This window comes from Carettochelys insculpta, chromosome 5 (genome assembly GCF_033958435.1).
Source record: "Carettochelys insculpta isolate YL-2023 chromosome 5, ASM3395843v1, whole genome shotgun sequence".
NCBI classification, from domain to species: Eukaryota; Metazoa; Chordata; order Testudines; family Carettochelyidae; genus Carettochelys; species Carettochelys insculpta.
In genome coordinates this window covers 75,758,959-75,780,995 of record NC_134141.1, presented here as the reverse complement: position 1 = coordinate 75,780,995, position 22,037 = coordinate 75,758,959, and the positions used below count along the sequence as shown (strand labels likewise).

General features: G+C 40.6%; 1 protein-coding gene across 1 annotated transcript in view; it reads left to right on the top strand.

Annotated features, from left to right (window-relative positions):
* ADGRV1 (adhesion G protein-coupled receptor V1) overlaps positions 1–22,037 on the top strand; it is a 378,918-nt gene that overhangs the window by 271,680 nt on the left and 85,201 nt on the right. The window contains exon 86 of the mRNA XM_074994210.1: positions 2,615–2,793. Within this exon, the coding sequence (XP_074850311.1) occupies positions 2,615–2,793 (179 nt within the window). The remainder of the gene's footprint in view (positions 1–2,614; positions 2,794–22,037) is intronic.

The following is a 22,037-nucleotide window of genomic DNA, read 5'->3' as shown; positions in this document are numbered from 1 at the left end:
TCTAGTATAATGATTGAATTCACTAAAATGGAAGGGAAAGAGTTATAACGCTCAGCAAATAGAAAATTTTTCACACAAATATCCTTTCACATCCAAAGTGAATATTGATTCAAATCCATTTTCAGCCATCCAGCATTTCTTTTTGGCAAACATTCAACAACTGATTATTATACAAGTAGTAATTTTTCCTATGTCCTTTAATGACATAAGACATATGATTTTTGTTTTGTCACAGAATATATAACATATCACTAAAAATGTATTTAAGTATGTTTTTCATTAATTAGATATGTAAGTCAGAGAACAATGCCAAATAACTAACCAACAGTACTGACCTACTCTGTACAAACTGAATACTTGGTTGTAAAATTCACAGTTCACCACTTCGATGAACTGAAAGCCGAGAATTTGGATTAAGAAATTCACAGATATTTTTGTACAGCAAATCCATTTGGTAATTTTACAATCTGTTAACAATCTATGAACCAAAAAGTGGGTAATATAATTGCATGACTCATTTGCCAAACTTTAGTTAGTGAAGAAATCAGTTACCAAATGTACAATACAGAAAATTCTCTGTATGGATACTATGATGATTTATTAGAGAGTAATAACTTGGTATGCATATGCATGCACACATATGCACAAACTTGTCTGTGAAAGCCATTGTATGTAAACTGTTAATTGAATGTTAATTACTCTGTTTGTATGCAATAACCAATCTTGTTTGCTATATTTGGCTAAACAATTTAATATGCCAAAGATAAAACTGAGTTGCAGACACATTAGGTCTTGTTTCAGCAATGTACTTTAATTCATACAATGAGACTACCTGTGAATTTAATTAGGTGCATGATTATGTAACCTACCAAATCAAGGCCTTATAAAGGCTTGTCTACATGAAGAAAAAGCCTGCAATAGTTGTATGGAATATCTATTGCTATATACCTATTATGTGCCAACTGCTTATGAAGATTCATTTATTCTGCACTACGTGTACATCTACACTGTAATAAATACCCAGGACTGGCCTATCCCAGCTGACTTAGGCTCCTGGGGAGCTAGGGCTGTGGGCTTGTTTCATTGCAGTGTAGATTTCTGGGTTAAGCTGCAGCCTGAGCTCTAACACTTCCCACCTTGCAGGGTCCTAGAACCAGGCTCCAGCTCAAGTGAGCTCTCATGGGCCACTCACTGGTGTGTATTTGCTACACAAAAGCATTCTTACTGAATTATAAAGGACTCAATACAGGGAGTGATGAATAACTGTTTAACTTTATTCTTTGTCTATTCCCCACTAACTTTCTAGCGAATGTAAAACAAAGTGATTGGTGGCAGAAAATATCTTTCACACAATTGTACTTTTGCATGCAGTTTGTTTGAAGTGTTTTTTGTCTTATTTTAGCTGTGCTCATAGGAGAGCGCTAGCATTCTACTCAGTCATTTTAGGTCAGAGAGATTGTGTATGTCCCTTGATTACTGTGTTTGATAATAAGCTAAACTTAAAAAAAACACACTGATTGCTTTAAAGATTGATGTGAACATGTGCTTCAAATTGTTTATTTATATGCAGTCTCTTTCTCAACTTTGTGTGCTTCTTCCTTTTTTTTTTTTGAGTTGCCTTCCATAAGTTCTCCTCAATAGTTCATATAACCCATAATCCTTCTGGATTTCTGCCTAGATGCATACAGATTTTACCAGTCCCATTAATTCAGCTGAAAGAGAGTGGTCAAGCATTTGCTCTTTCAAATGGTAAACATTCACCTCCACTATGCTTGGTGAAGAAATGGAGGAAAGTAGGATCGGTTCACAAATATCAAAACATGCTTTCTATACTTCTCTATCCTAGAGAACGTTGACCCACATTCCCCAATATGTGGGTAGCCCATAAGAATATGCCAAAGGAGAAGAAAACACTGTGAGATTCTCCTCATTAAATTTAATCCCAGTTGATCTGAAAAGTGAATGTTAACGCTTCACTGCTAAAGAGAAATTATTCAGTCCTCAGGCCAAAAGAGATCTTGGCAGCAATTAAGATTTTTCTAGAGTCCAGAACAGTCAACAGATAGAACACAGCTGAGTTTTGCTTCATGGCACTCTTTTTGGTCATCTGATCTGAATTTTTTCAGTGTTGCATTACCTTACATTAAAATACAATTGGAATGACACTTCATTGTTAAGTTCAGAATTAGAGCTGCATTCCTGTTCTGTATATACTGTGAAAAGAAACTGACAGTTCACTGTTAGCTTATAGGACATTCAGGAGAGATCGGAGTTAGCAAAATTGTGTCAGTATTATAGGTGAGTCTGCAGAAAATCAAGGAAACCATCCCCCCCAACAAGACGCCCGCCCCGGTGTAGAAACTGAATTTGTGTTAAGCTAACTTGGGTGAATCTCCTTCTGGCAGGCTAATCTCAAGCATAACCAAACTGCAAGAGTTACCCTACTTTCTGTGCAAACCAACTTCTGTTTGTGTGAGGGTTAAGTGGGGGAATGGGAACAAATATCACTGTTGGGTGAAACATAACTATGCCTTTCTAAATGTTTGTTTTATTTGATTGAATGGTTAATCATTTCCTAAATCCTGTCGATTTAATGATCTGTGTTATTCCTTAGGCTGTTAATTTCTGGTATGTCCTGGTGATGAATGATGAACACACACAGCGGCGCTATCTGCTCTTCTTCCTTTTGAGTTGGGGACTTCCAGCTTTTGTTGTGATTCTGGTGTTAATTATCCTGAGAGGGGTTTATCATCAGAGCATGGGACAGATATATGGCCTGGTCTACGGTGATCTGTAAGTTTTTCCTCAAGAAAACATCAGCTGGTGTTTGGACACTGCATATTTTCACTATATTTTCTTTAAATGTAGACAGAGTCTCTTAGGCTACCTCTGCACTACCAGATAAATTTGATTGTATTAAATTCAATTTTAGAACACTGGGTTTTATAAATTCAATTCTGAGTATGCTCAGTCCTCACTGGGGCTACATTTACACTTACTGGGGAAGATGGAACACTTAGGTTTGATCATCTGGTGCGCTGTTTTGCGTATGCATGAAACGGCGTGTTCTGGGGTCAATGTTGATCCCTTAACTCCTTGTGAGCCACGAGTATTAAAGAATGTCAGTGGGAGGAATGCTCCTGTCGACATTTTCAAGTGAGGACAGGGACCAATGTCGACGGCTGCAAAATCAATTTTAGGTATGCAATTGGCATCTCTAAAAATGCTTAGCAACTGTTGACATTCCCAGTAAATGTAGATCTAGCCAAAATCCACACAAAGTAGAATTAGTACTGCCACACTAGAGTGGCCAAACATTGACTGTTGCAACAGTGCACTGTGGGCATATATCCCACAGTTCCCTCAGGCCCGCATTTTGCACCATCCCCCTGGGCCCTTCTGCGCCTCCTCTGCTGGCAGTGCTCATCCTTCTGCTTGGTTCCTAGGTCCCCACAGCTTGGGGGAGTTGGGAGCCAGAAGCAGCAGGGAGCCAGATGCTGTGCTGGTCAGTTTCCCAGCTCCAGGCTCCCACGAGTGGTAGGGAGCCGGGAGCCAGGTGCAGCAGCATGATCAGTTTCCCAGTTCTACGCCATTGCAGGGCTGCTGCACTGGTCAGTTTTCTGGCTCTTGCAAGTGATGGACAGCTGGGAGCCAGGTGCAACAGCACCAGTCAGCCTCTGGAGGCTAATGAATTTGATTCAAACACATGGTGCTTCCACACTAGCTTTCATCTGAACTGTTAAATTTGATCTTAACACTATACCCAACCAGTTCAGCTGGTATTATGATATTGATATTAGCGCTCCCTAAATCAAGCTAATGGTATTTACAGTGAAGACAGTCCCTTGGTTCAATTGAGCTAACTGCCTTAAATTTGAATTTATCTCGTAGTGTAGGTGTAGCCTGGATCTTATGGATAAATCTGTTACACTTACATGGCTGTGGAATTCCCTCATCAGCAGAGCATCTGCAATTCCACTATGAAGGGTGGGGTGGTGATAGATGCCTACTGGGCAGGAGGAAGGTGGATCTGCACATTTCTTTGCTTTCACTTTTAAAGTATTTTTCTCCCTCCAATTACTAAAGCTATTCCTTCCCAGAGGGAAGATGATCATAGCTAGGACATCAAATATATTTTCTGGAGTGCCTGTATTGCTGGGTCTGTAATACACGGATAAGTATTCTAAACTCCAGATTATTTTCAGTTTAAGTACTGCCACTACACTAACACAGCATGTCTGATAACTGTATTTAACCTCAGTAAAATTATCTTAATTAAAACAACATCTATTCGTCAGACTCAAAATGCGTATCTCCCAAAGGTGATGACAGAAGGGTGAAACATTGTTTTTTCAAAGCCAAGCTGTGTTTTTTAGTAAGTTGTTTCAGGATGTGAATTTATTGTGAAATACCAGGCCCGCCCCACATGCTTGCTCATCACATGCCATAATTACATGTTTAATGCACAGGAAAGCATAAATACGCAGCTTCTTCTTAGAATAATACCAGGAATGTACTAGTTTCTCTCTTCTGCTGTAAACCACCACAACTCTTGGTACAGAGTCTGATGTCAACATGCCATTATATATGAGTGATCATCCCATGCAGGGTTGCTGAAAAGCAGACTCTTCATGTACAGTTCTGAGGTTAGATCAAAGGAGAAAACAAAACACAAGGGAGCACATCTGTACAAAGGAAAGATATTAGCTGTACACTGTGTTCCATTCAGCTGAAGCGCAGCAAAGTGCAGAGAATTGTTGGAAATGCAGCCAGTCTTAATAAATGAACATTTTTCAAAGTGACATTATTTTGAAAACAAGTAGATTATAGCGAGAAATTTAAATTAAATTTAGAGAAAAAATTTAATGAGAAATTTAAATTTAATTATAGCGAGAAATGTTAGCATTTGACTCCACTCTTTTGTTGTGTGTTGCCACTTAAATGAGAGCAAGTGGCTTAAGCATGTAGTGGATATGGTTCTGCATTGCACAGAATTGTTTCTTTATGGCCACATGCACCTCCATTTATGTGGTGTACAGGAGGCTCAACATGCACCAGAATTGGGAAATTCTACTGTTTACTGCAGTCAGACTGAGTGGTGGGAAACCATGCTGTGTAATAGTTTCATGGTGTCTGTCATTAGGTAAGCAGTCACAATTCCCTCAAAAAGAACCAGAGGGGTAGCTGAGTTCGTCTGTATCTTCAAAAACAATTAGAAGTCCTGTGGCACCTTATAGACTAACATATTTTGGAGCATAAGCTTTCGTGGGCAAAGATCTGCTTTGTCTGACCCCCACTCATGCATCTGATGAAGTGGGTCTTTGCCCATGAAAGCTTATGATCCAAACTATCTGTTAGTCTGTAAGGTGCCACAGGACTTCTTGTTGTTTCTCAAAAAGAAGAAACCCTCCAAGGCTAAGTAGATGAAGCTGAGTCACTTACTTATTTGTTCCAAATTTCACTTAAAGACCTTTTCCAGCAAGTTACTAAAGCTGGGCAAATTCCAGGGAAGATGTATTCATCTATTCAGTTAAAAATTAATTTGTTTGGAGCATATACATATCCATTTTGTTTTCCCTGTGGACAGTCATGGAAGTAAGTTTTACATTGATGCTTCCAGAAAATGAATTTGAAACTCATGGATATTGTAACGGGATGGGATACTCTTAGTATAGCAAACTAACAGAGCTCCCAAAACCCACTGCCAGAATACAAGCAGAGAAGTAATTAAATGAGCCAGACAAGGTTCTTGTTCTGCCTTTCAGAAATAGAGACTGCACGGATAGATGCAATTACATGCAGAAATCTTCATAAGAAGAGTAAGGGTTTTAGCCTTTATGATCTTACTTAGGTCATAAAGATAGAATTATTACCCTGAAAATTCTTAAGAAGCCCTTTTGCTTTTCTGTGGTAGAATATGTGCAGTTTTGTGAGTACTCTAGAAGCTCACTCAGCCAGGTAGGTTTGAAGGATTTCTCTGCTAACATAGAGCAACGAAGGGTCCTGTGGCACTTTATAGACTAACAGAAAAGTTTAGAGCATGAGCTTTCGTGAGTTAACTCACTTCTTCAGATGCTGGTCCTGGAAATCTGCAAGGCCAGGTATAAATAGGCCAGAGCAAAGCTGGGGATAACGAGGTTAGCTCAGTCAGGCAGGCTGAGTTGTATTGTCATCAGTAGATCTGGAGGTGTGAACTCCAAGAGAGGGGAAGCTGCTTTTGTATTTAGCCAGCCATTCACAGTCTTTGTTTAATCCTGAGCTGAGGGTATTGCCATCAGAAATGGCAATATACAAAAACCCATAGGAGAGCACTTCAATCTCCCAGGACACACAGTAGCAGATTTAAAAGTAGCTATCCTGCAGCAAAGAAATTTCAAGAACAGACTCCAAAGAGAAATTGCTGAGCTACAATTCATCTGCAAATTCAATACCCTCAGCTCAGGATTAAACAAAGACTGTGAATGGCTGGCTAAATACAAAAGCAGCTTCCCCTCTCTTGGAGTTCACACCTCCAGATCTACTGATGACAATACAACTCAGCCTGCCTGACTGAGCTAACCTCGTTATCCCCAGCCTTGCTCTGGCCTATTTATACCTGGCCTTGCAGATTTCCAGGACCAGCATCTGAAGAAGTGAGTTAACTCACGAAAGCTCATGCTCTAAACTTTTCTGTTAGTCTATAAAGTGCCACAGGACCCTTCGTTGCTCTACAGATCCAGACTAACACGGCTACCCCTCTGATATCTGCTAACATAATAAGCCTAAAGTGACTGTGAGGCATCTTCAGGCATAGCTGAGGTTAGTGTTGTGGAAGTGTAGCTGAAAAGATTATAAATACTGCACTTGTTAAATATTACACTCATAAATTATTTTAAAGATTAGTGTTGTTACTTTATGTACAGAAGCTTCTCAAGGCCAGAACGAAGGAAGAGGGCTCAGATGATATATGTAATTTAATTTGTTTACACTGAACCAGAATGTAGAAGAGAACATGATGACATTTCCAAACCCGAGGTCATTACATAATAACTCCAGCACAGTGACAGAAATACAATATGGCTCCAGTGCTCTGCTAAAATAAGCTAATTTCCCATGAGAGCTGGGGGACTGGTTAAAATAATAAAAGTAACAGAGCCTGTATCTCAGCTCTCTTCTAAGTGGTCACCCATTCAGGCCCCTCAACTCTGAAGGGACTGGAATATAGCAATGACTAAAGAGCACCATTTTTCTTAAGAGTACCATTGGCCAATTAAAGTTGATTAACGAGCAGTGAAGAGATTACATGAAGGGAACCTAGGCTAAATGCCCAAACGTTAATATACAGACATGGTAATTCATATGAGATAATAGTAGAGTTGTCACTTCCTTCTATTACAATCTATACACACACACATTCACACACACATATAAAGTAACACATACAGGCTACGTCTACACTAGCACCAAACTTCGAAATGGCCATGCAAATGGCCGTTTTGAAGTTTACTAATGAAGCACTGAAATGCATATTTAGTGCTTCATTAGCATGTGGGCGGCCGCGGCGCTTAGAAATTGACACGGCTCATCCCGACGGGCCTCCTTTTCGAAAGGACCCTGGCTACTTCGAAGTTCCCTTATTCCCATCTGCTCATGGGAATAAGGGGACTTTGAAGTAGCCGGGGTCCTTTTGAAAAGGAGCCCCATCTGGCCGTGCTGTGCAGCGGCAAGCAGCGTCAATTTCGAAGCGCCGTGGCTGCCCGCATGCTAATGAAGCGCTGAATATGCATTTCAGTGCTTCATTAGTAAACTTCGAATGGCCATTTGCATGGCCATTTCGAAGTTTGGGGCTAGTGTAGATACGGCCATAGTAACACTTTTCTTTGCTATGATATACTGTTATGTGCAGAAGGTGGCAAAAGGATCTTTTCTGTGTATATGGTGTCATGGATCCGAGGTACAATAATGAATTCTTCTCATGGACAAGAAAAGAAGCAGATGTTTACATGCTTAGTGGTGTTCCAGTGCATGTTACAGTACATGTAACTATGATATCCTCTCCATTTTTAAACAAGGGAAATGTGGTACAGCAGAAGATCTGGTTCTTGTCAAGAAGCAGAGGGAGGGTTTAACCGCTAGTGAGGGCATTGTGACGGGTCTCATGGATGAACTTGCTGGAAGATGGATCAAATGGGAATGCATTTAGAAAGCTAGTGGAAGGTTGTGTACTGGCATGCATCAAACTGAAAGCTTACTTCTGTGGGGTGCTATTGGAGCTTAGCACAAAGGATTTCAGGTAAGGGGAGTGCATATCATCTTGGCATAGCACCTGGAAGACTCATAAATGGAGGAGGGAGGGTCCATCATCTAGCAGTAAATCAGAGTAGGTACCTTGGCAAGTGCAGTGGTTTGGGTTTCTCTTGTTCTCAAAAGTAAATGTCTAACGAGTATGACTTCTCATGCTTCTCATTTGCTTTTGGAAAGAAAAGCCAGGTCCCAATGATCACAACTGCATCTGTGCATGATTTGTTTGTGTTGTAACCAGAGGCCTGATCGCGACCCTGAAATCTGTGTGTACACGTATGATAGAAATAGAATCATAAAAGTGTGGAGGCTGGAAGGAACCTCAAGCTGTTAACCAGACCTTCTCCTTGTGCTGAGACAAGACCATGGAAGGCTGAAAGAATTGAGCGTGTTTAGTTTGGAAAAGAGAAGATTGAGAAGGGGACATAATAGAGGCTTTCAAGTATCTAAACAGGTGACGTAAGGAGGAGGGAGAAAACTTGTTCTTCTTGGCCTCTGAGGATAGAACAAGAAGCAATGGGCTTAAACTGCAGCAAGGGAGGTTTGGGTTGGACATTAGGAAAAAGTTCCTAACTGTCAGGATGGTCAAACACTGGAATAAATTGCCTAGGGAGGTTGTGGAATCTCCATCTCTGGAGATATTTAAGACCCGGTTAGATGAATGTCTGTCAAGGATGGTCTAGACAATACTTGGTCCTGCCATGAGGGCAGGGGGCTGACTCAATGACCCCTTGAGGTTCCTTCCAGTCCTAGTATTCTATGATTCTATGTGTTTCTAGACCATCCCTGAATCCCATTTAACCTGTTCTCTAATAATGGAAATTCCATCACCTTCTTTCAAAGCCTGTTTTGGTGCTTTACTTGCCATGTGGTTAGGAAACTTTTGCTTATATCTATCCTAAATCTCACTAAATGCAGATTAATCCTATTACTTGTCCCATGTTCAGTGGACATGGAGGAAAAAAAAATGCTTACCACCCTCTTTACAGCATATTGAATGACTCTTATCAGCCCCGTTTGCTTTCCTGAAGGCTAAACATAGCAAGTTTTTTTAACCTTTCCCAGTAGATGAGATTCAGCCTTTTAGTTTTTGCTGTTCTTCTCCACTTTGTATGTATCTTTTCTAAAGTGTGGCATCCAAAATGGGACACTGTAGTCCAGTTGTGGCCTCACCAGTGCCAAGTAATCTAGGGCAGTAACCTTTTGTGTCTCACGTATGACCCTACTGTTAATGTATCCCAGAGAGATATTAGCCTTTTAAACAGCTTTTGACTCATATTCAGTTTGTGAACCATTTTAATCCCTGAATATTTCTTAGCAGTATTACTGCCTAGCAAATTATTGCTCATTCTGTAGATGTGCATTTAATTTTTAATTCTTAAATATAGTACTTTTGAACTTATCTTTATTGAGTATTATTTGTTGACATCATAACAATTATCCTACTTTTCAAGATATTTAATTCTAATCCTGTCCTCCAAAGTGCTTGCAACCCCTCCCATCTTGATGTCATCTGAAAATTTTACTGGCATATTCTCCATGCCATTATCTAAGATTATCATTGCTAAAAATATAAAATAGTATCTGGCCTGGGGGTGACCCTGTGGTACTTCACTAGAAAATTAAATTTCTGTCCTTATTCACAGAACAATTGCATCCTAGAGAGGAAAGGTGGTCCAGTAATCAGGGCACAAGCTGGTGATATGAGACAATTGGGTTCAGTTCCCCCTCTACTACAGATGGATCTTCAACAACTATTTTAGGGCAAGATTTTCAAAGGTATTTAGAAGCCTGAGAATGCAAATAGTCACTTATAGAAATTTTCAAAACGGTAGACGCATCTGACTCTAATTGAATCCTTTGATATATTTTGGTGAATGTCTCCAAAATCCTATCGTTCCAGCTGACAATGTGTACAGCATCAGATGCAAGGAACTTAATAGAAAGACACTTCAGAAAATACAATATTAATAGGGGGACTGAAAGGAAAGGAGCAAACCCATGCACGAGAAGAGAGACTAGGCTGAAGAGAGAATTTGTTCTGACTATCTGCACCTCACCAATTTCATCCAATATATACAGAGCTTTTTCCAAGAGATGAAGTCAGATGTGCTCACTCAACATTTATATTTAGAGAGTTTACAGCACAGGATTTTATTAGCTGCCAGCAGCTCACAGTTTGGAAACTGCAACAGGTACAGTTATAAAACCACAAACTGCCAAATGACTTGGGTCTGGAAACTAATCAATCAGTCATTATGTACTTTATATAGGAAGTTCTGTTTGGACATTCTGACTGAAAAAGGAAATAACCAAAAACCTAACCAGTTAATCAAAAAGAGTTCACTCAACATCTCAGACAAGGCAACTGAGAATAAAGCACGTAAATACAACCTATTTGTAATGCTGCTCCCTGACAAGAAACTTTTCTAGTAATTTCATATAGCAAAACATAAAAGACAAGGCCCCACTCCTGCAAACAGTTGCATATATGTGGTCCCTTCTCCTGCTTGGGGTCCTAGTGAAGTCAGGGAAACTCCATGCAGGTACCAGAGTTGGCACTTACGCACCTGCTCACAGGATCATTGTCCAAAGTAATGCATTTGTGAATTAGTTTTGATAAATACGAGCATAAGTCAAAACAAAAAGTAGTCAAGTAGCACTTTAAAGACTAGCAAAATAGTTTATTAGGTGAGCTTTCGTGGGACAGACCCACGTCTGAAGAAGTGGGTCTGTCCCACAAAAGCTTACCTAATGAACTATTTTGCTAGTCTTTAAAGTGCTACTTGACTACTTTTTGTTTTGATAGTGTATAGACTAGCACGGCTTCCTCTCTGTTACTACGAGCATAAGTGTGTTTTTTTCTTTCTAGGTTTTTTTCTAAAATGAGCCAACCTTTTAGACCAGTGGGTACGAGTGCTAGAGAGAGAGAGAGAGAGAGAGAGACACTTGCTGCTAGGGTTGTAAACAATAGATGAGATTTTACATGACTTCCAGATGAGGTGGGAGCCCAAGCACCATTTAAGGTAGTTTCGGCAGTAGCAAAATCGTAACATTGGAGACACTGACTGAACCCTGACTTGGAAACCCCACAAATGCGTATTTGCTTGAGTGGAAACTGGATTGGAGAGGCAGTCCAGGCACTAGGCCAGAAAATTGCTGCCTCTCTGTTGGCTGCAAGGGACCCAGAAACCATTACTGTTGCTTGAAGTGCAACTGTTTAAACCTCTTCATCTAGGCTGTTTTCAAGTTTTCCTGCCACGCCAATAAAACAGAGTCCCCTCAATAATTACACATGCTTGAACAGCTTGTCAGGAGGTCAGCAGAAAATGAAAATTAATACAGGCTTCCAAGCCACTAGGAAATGGAAGAGAGACTCATGATAACGATTTTAAGGTAAAAAGGTCCAAGCCTCTGCTACGAGTTGTACCTTTCCATCAGGAACTATTGTCACTAATGTTACCATCATGGCTTTTGGATTGGTTCTAGTTCACATGCTAAAATGTGGCAAAGGTACCCAGTAGCATTACTCTTGCCTACACACACCATATTCTGAAATTGTTAGGATAAAAAATCAAGTGAATTACATGTTGATCCTCTTTAATCTGGAACTCTCTGGTCTGGCAACATCCTTAATCTGGCATGACTTTAGCCACCTGGATGACCATTTATCATTGTTGTGGCTGTTTCTCGTAGTTCCGTAAAGTGTGTTTGCACCCATGAGTCCTAGCTGTCAGTGTTCTGTGTTGTTATTTAGCTGTAACTTATCACTAAATGTCTTTAGAGAGCCCAGTAAACAGTGGAAATTATGATAATGCAACTAGACAATATTGACCTCCTGTAGTCTGGCAAATTCTCTTGCCTGGCACTGGTCTGGTCACGAGGATACTGTGCTAGAAAAGTTCAGCCTGTATCTTTTTTTAAAACTTGGGTTTGAGCCCATTCATTTCTTCAGCTGTCCTTTTTTTCTCAAGTATCTCACATTAAAAGTCTTATTTGACACATCCATGGCATCAGGGAGGGCAAATATTTGCATGGAATACCTGAAGGAATGAAGAGACATAAAAGTAACTTGCAACAATATGCAGTACCTCATTTCTTCAGTAAGAGTTGTGACTCCACTTAGCTTGTTGCTTTTAGAAGAGAAAGTATATGCCCAGCTCTATCACTCTTACATTGGTAGACACTCATGATAGAAATCTCTTTGACTTCAATTTCAGCCTGGGTGGTTCAGCTGATATTGGGGCCACAGCATCATAGTAAGAGAGTGTTGGTGCCTCAGAGTCACAGGTCTCAAATCATGAAGAATTGGAGCTAGAACCAGCAACTTTATTGATTCCCAGCAATTTCCACCTATTTTGAAATCAGTGAAAATTTAACGTGCCAGGTGAGGCATCTACCACACCAGTCTGGTTCAGATATAACCCTGACAGTTCTGTAATCTTTCTGGGTGTGAGCCATGAACAATAGCTGTAGCATACATTTCCTTTTGTTGAATGAGGCAAGCATGGTTGAAGTTTAAGAAATAGATATTTGTATTTAATTGTAAATTGCTTTGAGATCTGCAGAGGAGAGTTGCTATATAAATGCAAATTAGCATTGCACTCATTTACACTTATTTATTATACTCCATTATTCTAGCAGAGAGGGGAATAAGAAAAGTCTATTTAAATAGTTTTGCATTTGTTCACCTTCCATCAAAACTGCCTTTTCTGCTAACGCACAGCAAATTGCACATGCAGCACTCCTTCACTTTTCACCTGTTCACTCCTGCTCTGGGAAGTTATCTGTCCCTTCCCTGGTTATTACAATATGTTTCTTCCACAATGTAGATGACATTCTCACTGCTGCCCCTTATTTCTGCTGCTGGGTTTGCACTCTATCATGGGGTTTTCTACAGTCTACCTTGACTTCAAGCTATTGAGTCTCTCTATGCATTTAAGATTTAGCCAAGCATGTAAAAATTGACATGTGGAGTGCAGAATGAAAAGTTTACTTTATTTATTTTTGACCATATGAGGTGGTGAATAATTCAAGACACCAAGTAAAAATGTGTTTTTTATTTTACTTAGGCTGTAAATTCTACAAGAATAAAGATCATATTTCTGTTCTATGTACAGTGGTATACAAATAGGGCTCTTAGGTGCTACCACAATACAAATTCAGGTTCAGTCTCTTCAATCTGGCCCTTGGGACCTCAGTGGTCCCAGACCAGGGATTTTACCAGACTAGGGGTGGTCAATTCTGCCCCTGCCTCAGCATCAGACCCTGCTCCTGTGCTCCCCTCCCCACCATTGCAGTGGCTTTCTGACCCCGCCTCCCACATTCTCCTACCCCACAGGCTTCTTATTCACCCTTCCCCAGCCTCCCTGTGCACAGCTTCCTGCCCAGCCCTTGCTGTGGCTGTGGCTTCCCAGGGTCATGACTCTGTGCACAGCCCAGTCCACAGCTGCCCAGGGCTGTGGATTCCCACAGGGCTCGGGGAATGAGCCTTCATGAGCTGCTGCTCACTGGCCAGGGGCTTTGCGCACAGCCCCAGCTGGGGCTTCTGCAGGCTACACCTTCCCGCCCAGTCCCTGTGATGAGCCTCTGTGCAATGCTGATCCCCTGCCTGGGCTGCCAGAGTACCAGCCCAGGCCACTTCTTCCTGCTGCTGCTCCTGGCCCAGGCTCCCTACCTGCTGTTTCCCCTCTTGCTGCCAGACCAGCTGTGGCTACTCTGCCCTGGTCTGTCTGTCTCACCTCCTCCCCCCATCCCCAGGACTCTAGTCCTGCAAGATCCTTGGTCCTTCTGGGTGATAGATCTTGCAAGATGAGAGTGTGCCAGATTTGGGAGTTTCAACCTGTAATAAATAATGATAAAAGTGAGCTCTCTACAGAATTGTCAGCTAAAATTCCTCTTTTAAGGGAGAATACTGCTCTCTCACCCACAGTCAGTAAGGGTGCAATCAGCTGCAGAAATTTTTGGGTGCAGGCTTTTTCGATCTATGACTGGAGATTCAACGGCTGTTCTCCCCTCACAGGAAGGGAGAGCACAATCAGTGCAGATGAACATGAAGGCAGAGACAACCCACCGTTTACAAACCTTTTGGTTTTTTTCTACCCAGCACTGATCATGAGAAAATGGCACTATGATACTGTTGATAGTTTCAAATGTAAATAATTCTAGAAAGAAAGAAGCAACAAGACTACAAGTATTTTGAATTGTCGGAGAAGGCTAAACAAAGGTGAAAGGAAGATATTCTTGGCATAGCAAGCAGGCTGTTGATGAGAATACAGAAGGAAGAACGTACTTTTGTTTGCATATTACTCTGCATAGCTCCAGAATGTCAGTGCACTGAACTTGTGAATCCATCCCATTTTTGTGGTATCATCAGAACGCCCTATAGAATTCAATTGAAAGCATAGTAGGAAGTAAATCAAGGTCTCTATTCCCATCTGTGTTGTGGTGATAGGCATATCAAAAGGAAAACTTGTGTGGTTTATATAGTCACTAAGCCCACCAATGGACTTACAATTCCCATACTCAGAATATTGGTCTTTTATTTTACGTGGCGCATGCATGTGCACAGTTCACAACAATATAGATCCTCCTGGTTCTCTCTTCCTTTTGCTCCTCTGTCCCACCTACATCTACTTGCTGTTCTCCCGTGTCTTCAAATTGTCATTGGAGTAGCTGAAGTGCTGCTCAGTCAACTAGTACTCACACAACTGAACAACACTCAAGTTTCTGGGTCTGAAGCCAAATGCCAGTTGAGTCGCTGATGTTGAAGGGAAATCTATATTATTTAATTTCTTGTAATTCACAGGTACATCACATCTATAAATTATATAGTTTCAAATATATATTGAATGGTAATAGTGTGTTTGACACATTACAGTAAATGTCTAATATATTCCTGGGTTAAAGTCTACCCTACCCATTAAAGCAAGAGCAAAATCTTTCCGATTATGTACTGTTGTTTGTATACTACTTTCCTGTACTTATCTCCTTGAAAGGGCTCATAGAAACTGCTTGTGTTTGAGCTGTACCACAGCCAATCACTATATCCTATAGCAAGTTTATTTCCCCCTCACCCTGCAATTGTGGGGAGCATATGGGCACAAGCTATGTTTGTCACCACAGCCAGCTGCACTGTTGGGAACCTGATTCAAAAGGCTGTACACAGTCCCCTGTATATCCTGTCTGTGCAATAAAACCAGACATTTAAAGCCCTAGTTCACTCAGTGCAGTCATAGCACTTCTGAAAAAAGAAAACCCAGCATTATCAAATTGGCTTTCACAAGCCGTTGTAAGAGTTAGGTGAGTGTAGACAAGGTCACCATGTTCAACATAAGGGTTGCGATACTACTGCCAACAGAGAGCTTAACAAGTGAGACAAAGCATACAAATAACAAAAGCAATGGTACGAAGTTCAGTGTCGGAGAAAAAAAAGCAAGGAGAGCCTTGTGGCCTGATAATCCCCTTCCCCTCCCTTTTTTAATTTAAATTCCTTTCTGGTTGCAGACAGTGAAGGTGAGCTTGGTTTAATGTTTAACTGTCTGCGTAGGGAAATGTGTCCTTCTCCAGCCTATGCTTAGACTGAAATGCTTCCTGTGAGGAGCACATAGACTGCAATAGTATAATCAAGAGACAAATGTGTCTGTCATGAAAATCAGCCACTGGGAACAATACTTTTAAATATGGAACAATTTCAGGAATACCAAATTAAGAAATATTACAAATATAACCTGAAATAACAGCTCTTCATTTCATATGTACTCCGAGTTAATGACATGGGTGGGGAAAGAATACTAGCTGCCAACAGCAATAATATCTTTCATTAACATTCATAGTTAAGGAATTGTAGCATGTTCCCTTTCTAACATGCTTCAGGATGCAATTGGAAAATGTGTACACAAGTTTGCTTCTTATCTAAAAAGAAGCAAAAAGCCAAGCACATCTTAAGAAAAGAGATGGGCCAGTGCTACAACTGTGGAATAATACTGTAGTGACTCAAGGCTTTATAGGTAGTCAGTACATGAGTTATACTCGGAATTGGCTGGCAAACTATTGCAATAAGTTTATGGTATGACCCGCTTGTAGGAAACAGTGTAAAATCTTCCTGTTCCATTACTTTTTCACTATAACCAAAATGGTATTTAGAGCATTAAGTGCATTCCTCTGCTTTCCCCATCCTAAAATTGTAAACCAAAGTCCACTAAGGACATTACTATTGTTAATCTATTTTATGTGAAAGGCATTTGGACTCTGCACTGATCAGCAGAACTACAAAACCCTAAGGTAGGTGGATAGATACATTAGTTTCTCTGAAAATGAGATCAAGGCAGTGCAAAAGAGATTAATGAAAGTGCCAACAGCAGTCTTTCAAAAAACCTGTTCTCCATGTGTGTTTTTCCTTAAGTAATATTCTCCCTTAATTGCTGCTCACTGGAAATTTGCCCAGTACAGGGCTAAAGTGCATGAGTGTGTGTGTTTACTTTCTTTATGTAGCAGGTCTGTAACGTCCATATGGTGTTGATGCTCTCTTGGTTTTTAGTTTCAAAGGAAAAAGCCCTCTGTGTAAAAGGTCCCAGGGGGTAGCCATGTTAGTTTGTAGCTTCGCAAAAACAAGCAGTCCTATGGCACCATAAAGATTTACAAATTTATTTACTAGGTGGGTAAGACCATCTTCAGATTAGAGTGGAAAATAAGAATCCATAGTTCTTATAGTGGAGTGTGGGGGGTGAGAAAGGAGGAGGAGAAGAAAAAAAAAGGGGTAGTGGGTGGGAATCACCTGTCATTAATCGTACCAGTGGAAGACATTAAATTAAATTAAGTGGGCTGGGTGCCATTCCTGAGAATATCAAAGGTGGGGAAATTGCCCTTGTAATGCGTAAAATAATTGAGATCGCTGTTAAGCCCAAGGTTAAATATGTCAAACTTTCAAATGAAGTTCCATTCCGAAGTCCCCCTCTGTGATTTTGTGGTAAAATTCTTTTGTAGACTAATGGTTACTTTCAAATCCTTAATTGAATGTCCTGGGGAGTTAGTGTTCCCCTATAGGTTTCTATGTATTCCAATTCCTGATGTTGGATTTGATATTTTGGCACAGAGATTATCCAGTTTATCCACATACATGGCTGACATATACCATATTACTGGATGTGCAGGTGTATGAGCTCCTGATGTTGTGGTTGATGAAGTTAGGTCCAGTGATGGTGTCTCTAGGGCCGCATCTACATGAGAAGCCTCCGTCAGCAGAAGTTACTTTCAGAAGGGATTTCCCAGCAAAACTTCTGTTGACAGATCATATCTACACATAAAGGAAGATTGAAATCCACTCTGTTGACGAAGAGCAGCCGGACCGCCTGGTCCTCTCTTGACAGAATGGCTGACCAGAGACTCTGAAAACAGGGCTGCCTGGTGAACCAGAATTCCTGTCGGTCAACCAAAGGGTCCTAGAGCGTCTACACAGCTGTTTTGTCAACCGAACGCTGTCGAGGAAGATGTTATACCTGAATGAGGAGAGGTATAATGCTGCGGGCAGATGTGCTGCGTTTTTGTCAACAAATTGTCGACAAAGCACATTTGCCATGTTTTTTTCCCCAGCAAAAGCCCCTTGTATATACGTGGCCTAGTATAGGTATGTGGACAGAGCTGGCAAAAGGATTTGTTGCAGCGATAGGTTCCTGAGTTGGTGTTTCTTGGGTATGGTGTGTGCTGCTAGTTAGTATTTTCTTGAGCTGGTTGGCTGTCTGTAGGAAAGAACAGGCCTGTGACCCAAAGTCTGTCAGAGTGAGGGATCATGTTCCAGTTTAAATTGTAGATTGTCAATGTGCTGGAGGGTTTAAGCTTAGGGCTATAGGTATTGACAAGTGGCGTTCTGTTATTTTCCTTCTTGAGCTTATCATAAAGGAGCTGGCTTCTGGGTACTCATCTGGCTCTATCAATCTGTTTCTTTGCTTCCTCGGTATGGAATTAAGTTTTACGAATACTTGGTAAAGATCTTGTAGTTTTTTTTATGTTGGTGGGACTGGAGCAGGTACGGCTGTGTTTTCGTACTCGGTTGTAAACAATAGACCTGAGGAGTGTCTTGGATGGAAGCTGGAGGCATGTAGGTAAGAATAGTGGTCAGTGAGTTTCCAATACGGAGTGATGTGATATTTGACCATCGTTGGGTTGTACTGTAGCATCGAGGAAATGGACCTCTTGTGTGGAATGCTGAAGGCTGAGATTGAGGGTGGGGTGCAAATTGTTGAAATCCTACCCTCCCCCCATTCTTTTTTCTTCCCCATCACCTCTGTTCGCCACCTCCCCACTACATAAACTCTGGATTCTTATTTTCTACTCAAATCTGAAGAAGTGAGTCTTACTCACGAAAGTTCATAACTTAATAAATGTATTAGTCTTTAAGGTGCTACTGGACTGCTTGTCCTCTGTGTAAAATTCGTTAGTATGAGTTCTTGTAGGAGATACGAGAAGAATGAAATACAGAAGGCTGATTTGTAATATGATAGCTGCTGATGTGGAATTGAACTCATTAGGGAAAAGCAGAGCAAAGTTAAGTTGTTGGATTTCCTTGCCTCCCCACCTCCATTTTTGACCTTGCAGTTGATTTGTACATAAACAGCAGCCATGGTAGAAATAAACAGAGACGTTTGCTTTTTCCCTTGTTGCACAATAGAAGGCAATAGGAGGTCTAATTTATTGATAAGGATGTTGGTGTGAATACTTACTCAAAATGAACCTTCGAAGGAGCCTGTTCTTTAACACTTCAAAGCCACACCCTTTTACTTCTTATGTTTGTTTTTGCTGCTTCACATTCTCTCTTTTTTTTTTAATATTGAGAGTATGAGGTAGGTGAGGTATTATTTTTTACTGAACCAACTTCTGCTGATGAGCAAGACAAACTTTCAAGCTATACAGAGCTCTCCTTCAGGTAGTAATATTGAATAGTAATTTATTCTAACCCTTGATTAGCATGGGACTACTTGTGGGGTAAGGCACTCCTTAATGTCAGGGTGGCGATGTATTGCCCATGATATAGGCCAAATCACACTATCCGATATTTAGAAATCTCCTTTGACATACATAGGGATTTTTGCTTAAAACTGATGAAAAATTACGATTATTAAACTGAAGACTGGTTTGATCCACCTGTGGATAAGGGATACAATATCCCTTTCTAGTTCTTACCTTTTGGCTGTGCCTACCCTTGCATTCCTCTTTCGAAAGAGGTATGCAAATGAGGGAAACAAAATGCAAATGAGGTGCAGATTTGCATATCTGGCACCTCATTTGCATATACTTATTTTGAAATAACTTTTTTATGGGAAGAAGGATTCTTTAGAATATGGGGTTTACTTTCGAAAGAGCAGTGTCTACACTGGTTTTCTTCTTTCGAAAGAAGCTATTTCAAAATAAGCATATATGCAAATCTGCACCTCATTTGCATTTTCGATTTCCCTCATAGAATCATAGAACACTAGGACTGGAAGGGACCTCGAGAGGCCATTGAGTCCAGCCCCCTGCCCCAATGGCAGGACCAAGTACTATCTAAACCATCCCTGATAGATGTCTATGTAACCTGTTCTTAAATATCTCCAGAGATGGAGATTCCACAACCTCCCTTGGCAATTTATTCCACTGTTTGACCACCCTGACAGTTAGGACCTTTTTCCTAATGTCCAACCTAAGCCTCCCTTGCTGCAGTTTAAGCCCGTTGCCTCTTGTTCAATCCTCAGAGGCCAAAAAGAACAAGTTTTCTCCTTCCTCCTTATGACTCCCTTTTAGATACCTGAAAACCGCTATCATGTCTCCCCTCAATCTTCTCTTTTCCAAACTAAACAAGCCCAATTTTTTCAGCCTTTTTTCATAGGTCATATTCTCTAGACCTTTAATCATTCTTGTTGCTCTTTTCTGGACCCTCTCTAGTTTCTCCACACCTTTTTTGAAGTGCGGTGCCCAGAACTGCACACAATACTCCAGCTGAGGCCTAACCAGCGCAGAGTAGAGCGGAAAAATGACTTCTCATGTCTTGTTCACAACACACCTGTTAATGCATCCCAGAATCATGTTTGCTTTTTTTGCAACAGCATCACACTGTTGACTCATATTTAGCTTGTGGTCCACTATAACCCCTAGATCCCTTTCTGCTGTAGTCATTTCTAGACAGTCTCTCCCCATTCTGTATGTGTGAAACTGATTGTTCCTTCCTAAGTGGAGCACTTTGCATTTGTCCTTATTAAACTTCATCCTGTTTACCTCAGACCATTTCTCCAATTTATCCAGCTCATTTTGAATTATGACCCTATCCTCCACAGTCGTCGCAACCCCTCCCAACTTGGTATCATCTGCAAACTTAATAAGCGTACTTTCTATGCCAACATCTAAATCATTGATGAAGACATTGAACAGAACCGGTCCTAACACAGACCCCTGCGGAACCCCACTTTTTATACTTTTCCAGCAGGATTGAGAACCATTAAGAGCTACTCTCTGGGTACGGTTATCCAGCCAGTTAGGCACCCACCTTACAGTAGCCTCATCTAAATTGTATTTGCCCAGTTTTTTGATAAAAATATCATGACAGACAGTATCAAATGCTTTACTAAAGTCTAGGTAGACCACATCTACCACTTCTCCTCTATCCACAAGGCTTGTTATCCTATCAAAGAAAGCTGTCAGATTAGTTTGACAAGATTTATTCTTTACAAACCCATGCTGGCTGTTTCCTATTACCTTACCACCTTCCAAGTGCTCCAAGATTTCTTTAATTACCTGCTCCATTATCTTTCCTGGCACTGAAGTTAAACTGACTGGCCTGTAGTTTCCTGGGTTATTCTTATTTCCCTTTTTATAGATGGGCATTATATTTGCCCTTTTCCAGTCTTCTGGAATCTCTCCTGTCTCCCATGATTTTCCAAAGATGATAGCTAATGGCTCAGATACCTCCTCTATCAACTCCTTGAGTATTCTAGGGTGCATTTCCTCAGGCCCTGGTGACTTGCAGGCGTCTAATTTTCCTACGTGATTTTTAACTTGTTCTTTTTTATTTCAACTTCTAACCCTACCCCCCTCATTCCTCTTTCAAAAGGGGAATGTAAGTGTAGACACAGCCTTTCTGTCTGACTCAAGTGTTTGGCTTTTTTCCCCTTAACTCTTTTGTGTGTGTAAAAAGTAACCAAAATAAAATGAAACTGAATGGATAAGGGGGTTATTATCAGTCCATGCAGTCGGGAAATATGCCACTGTAAAATTCTTTACAATTAGAGTAAAACTTTACTCTCAGATCTAGGGGTTGTCTGCTCTTATTATACTTCAGGAGTTAATTGTCCTGCTCCTGGGCAAATTATATTGAAAAAGAGTTAAAGGGCCTGACTATGATCTCATTTATGTTCATTTTAAACTGATCTAACTCCACCAAATGCCAGGATAACTTCCAATTTAATTAAATAATATTTAGTTAATAGCAATTTGTAAAACATAAATGAGAACAGAAGCAGGCTCTTTATATGAACAAATATTTTTTATCATGGTGATTAGAAGAAAGTTACTTGAACCAGATTACTCTTACTGTTCTGAACCAAATGAGATAACTGCAAATGAGCCTCACTCTGGGGAGTAGAATTAGATTACAGAAGTCTTGAATTGTAGTTGAGTAAGGAGGATTGTATTCCACAGCTGTTTTAGACTGGAGAGTTGTGGGCAGATTTTACTGAATCATCTGAAATCTGTTTACTTTGACCCATGACGTGTTGGCATTTCCAAACAGT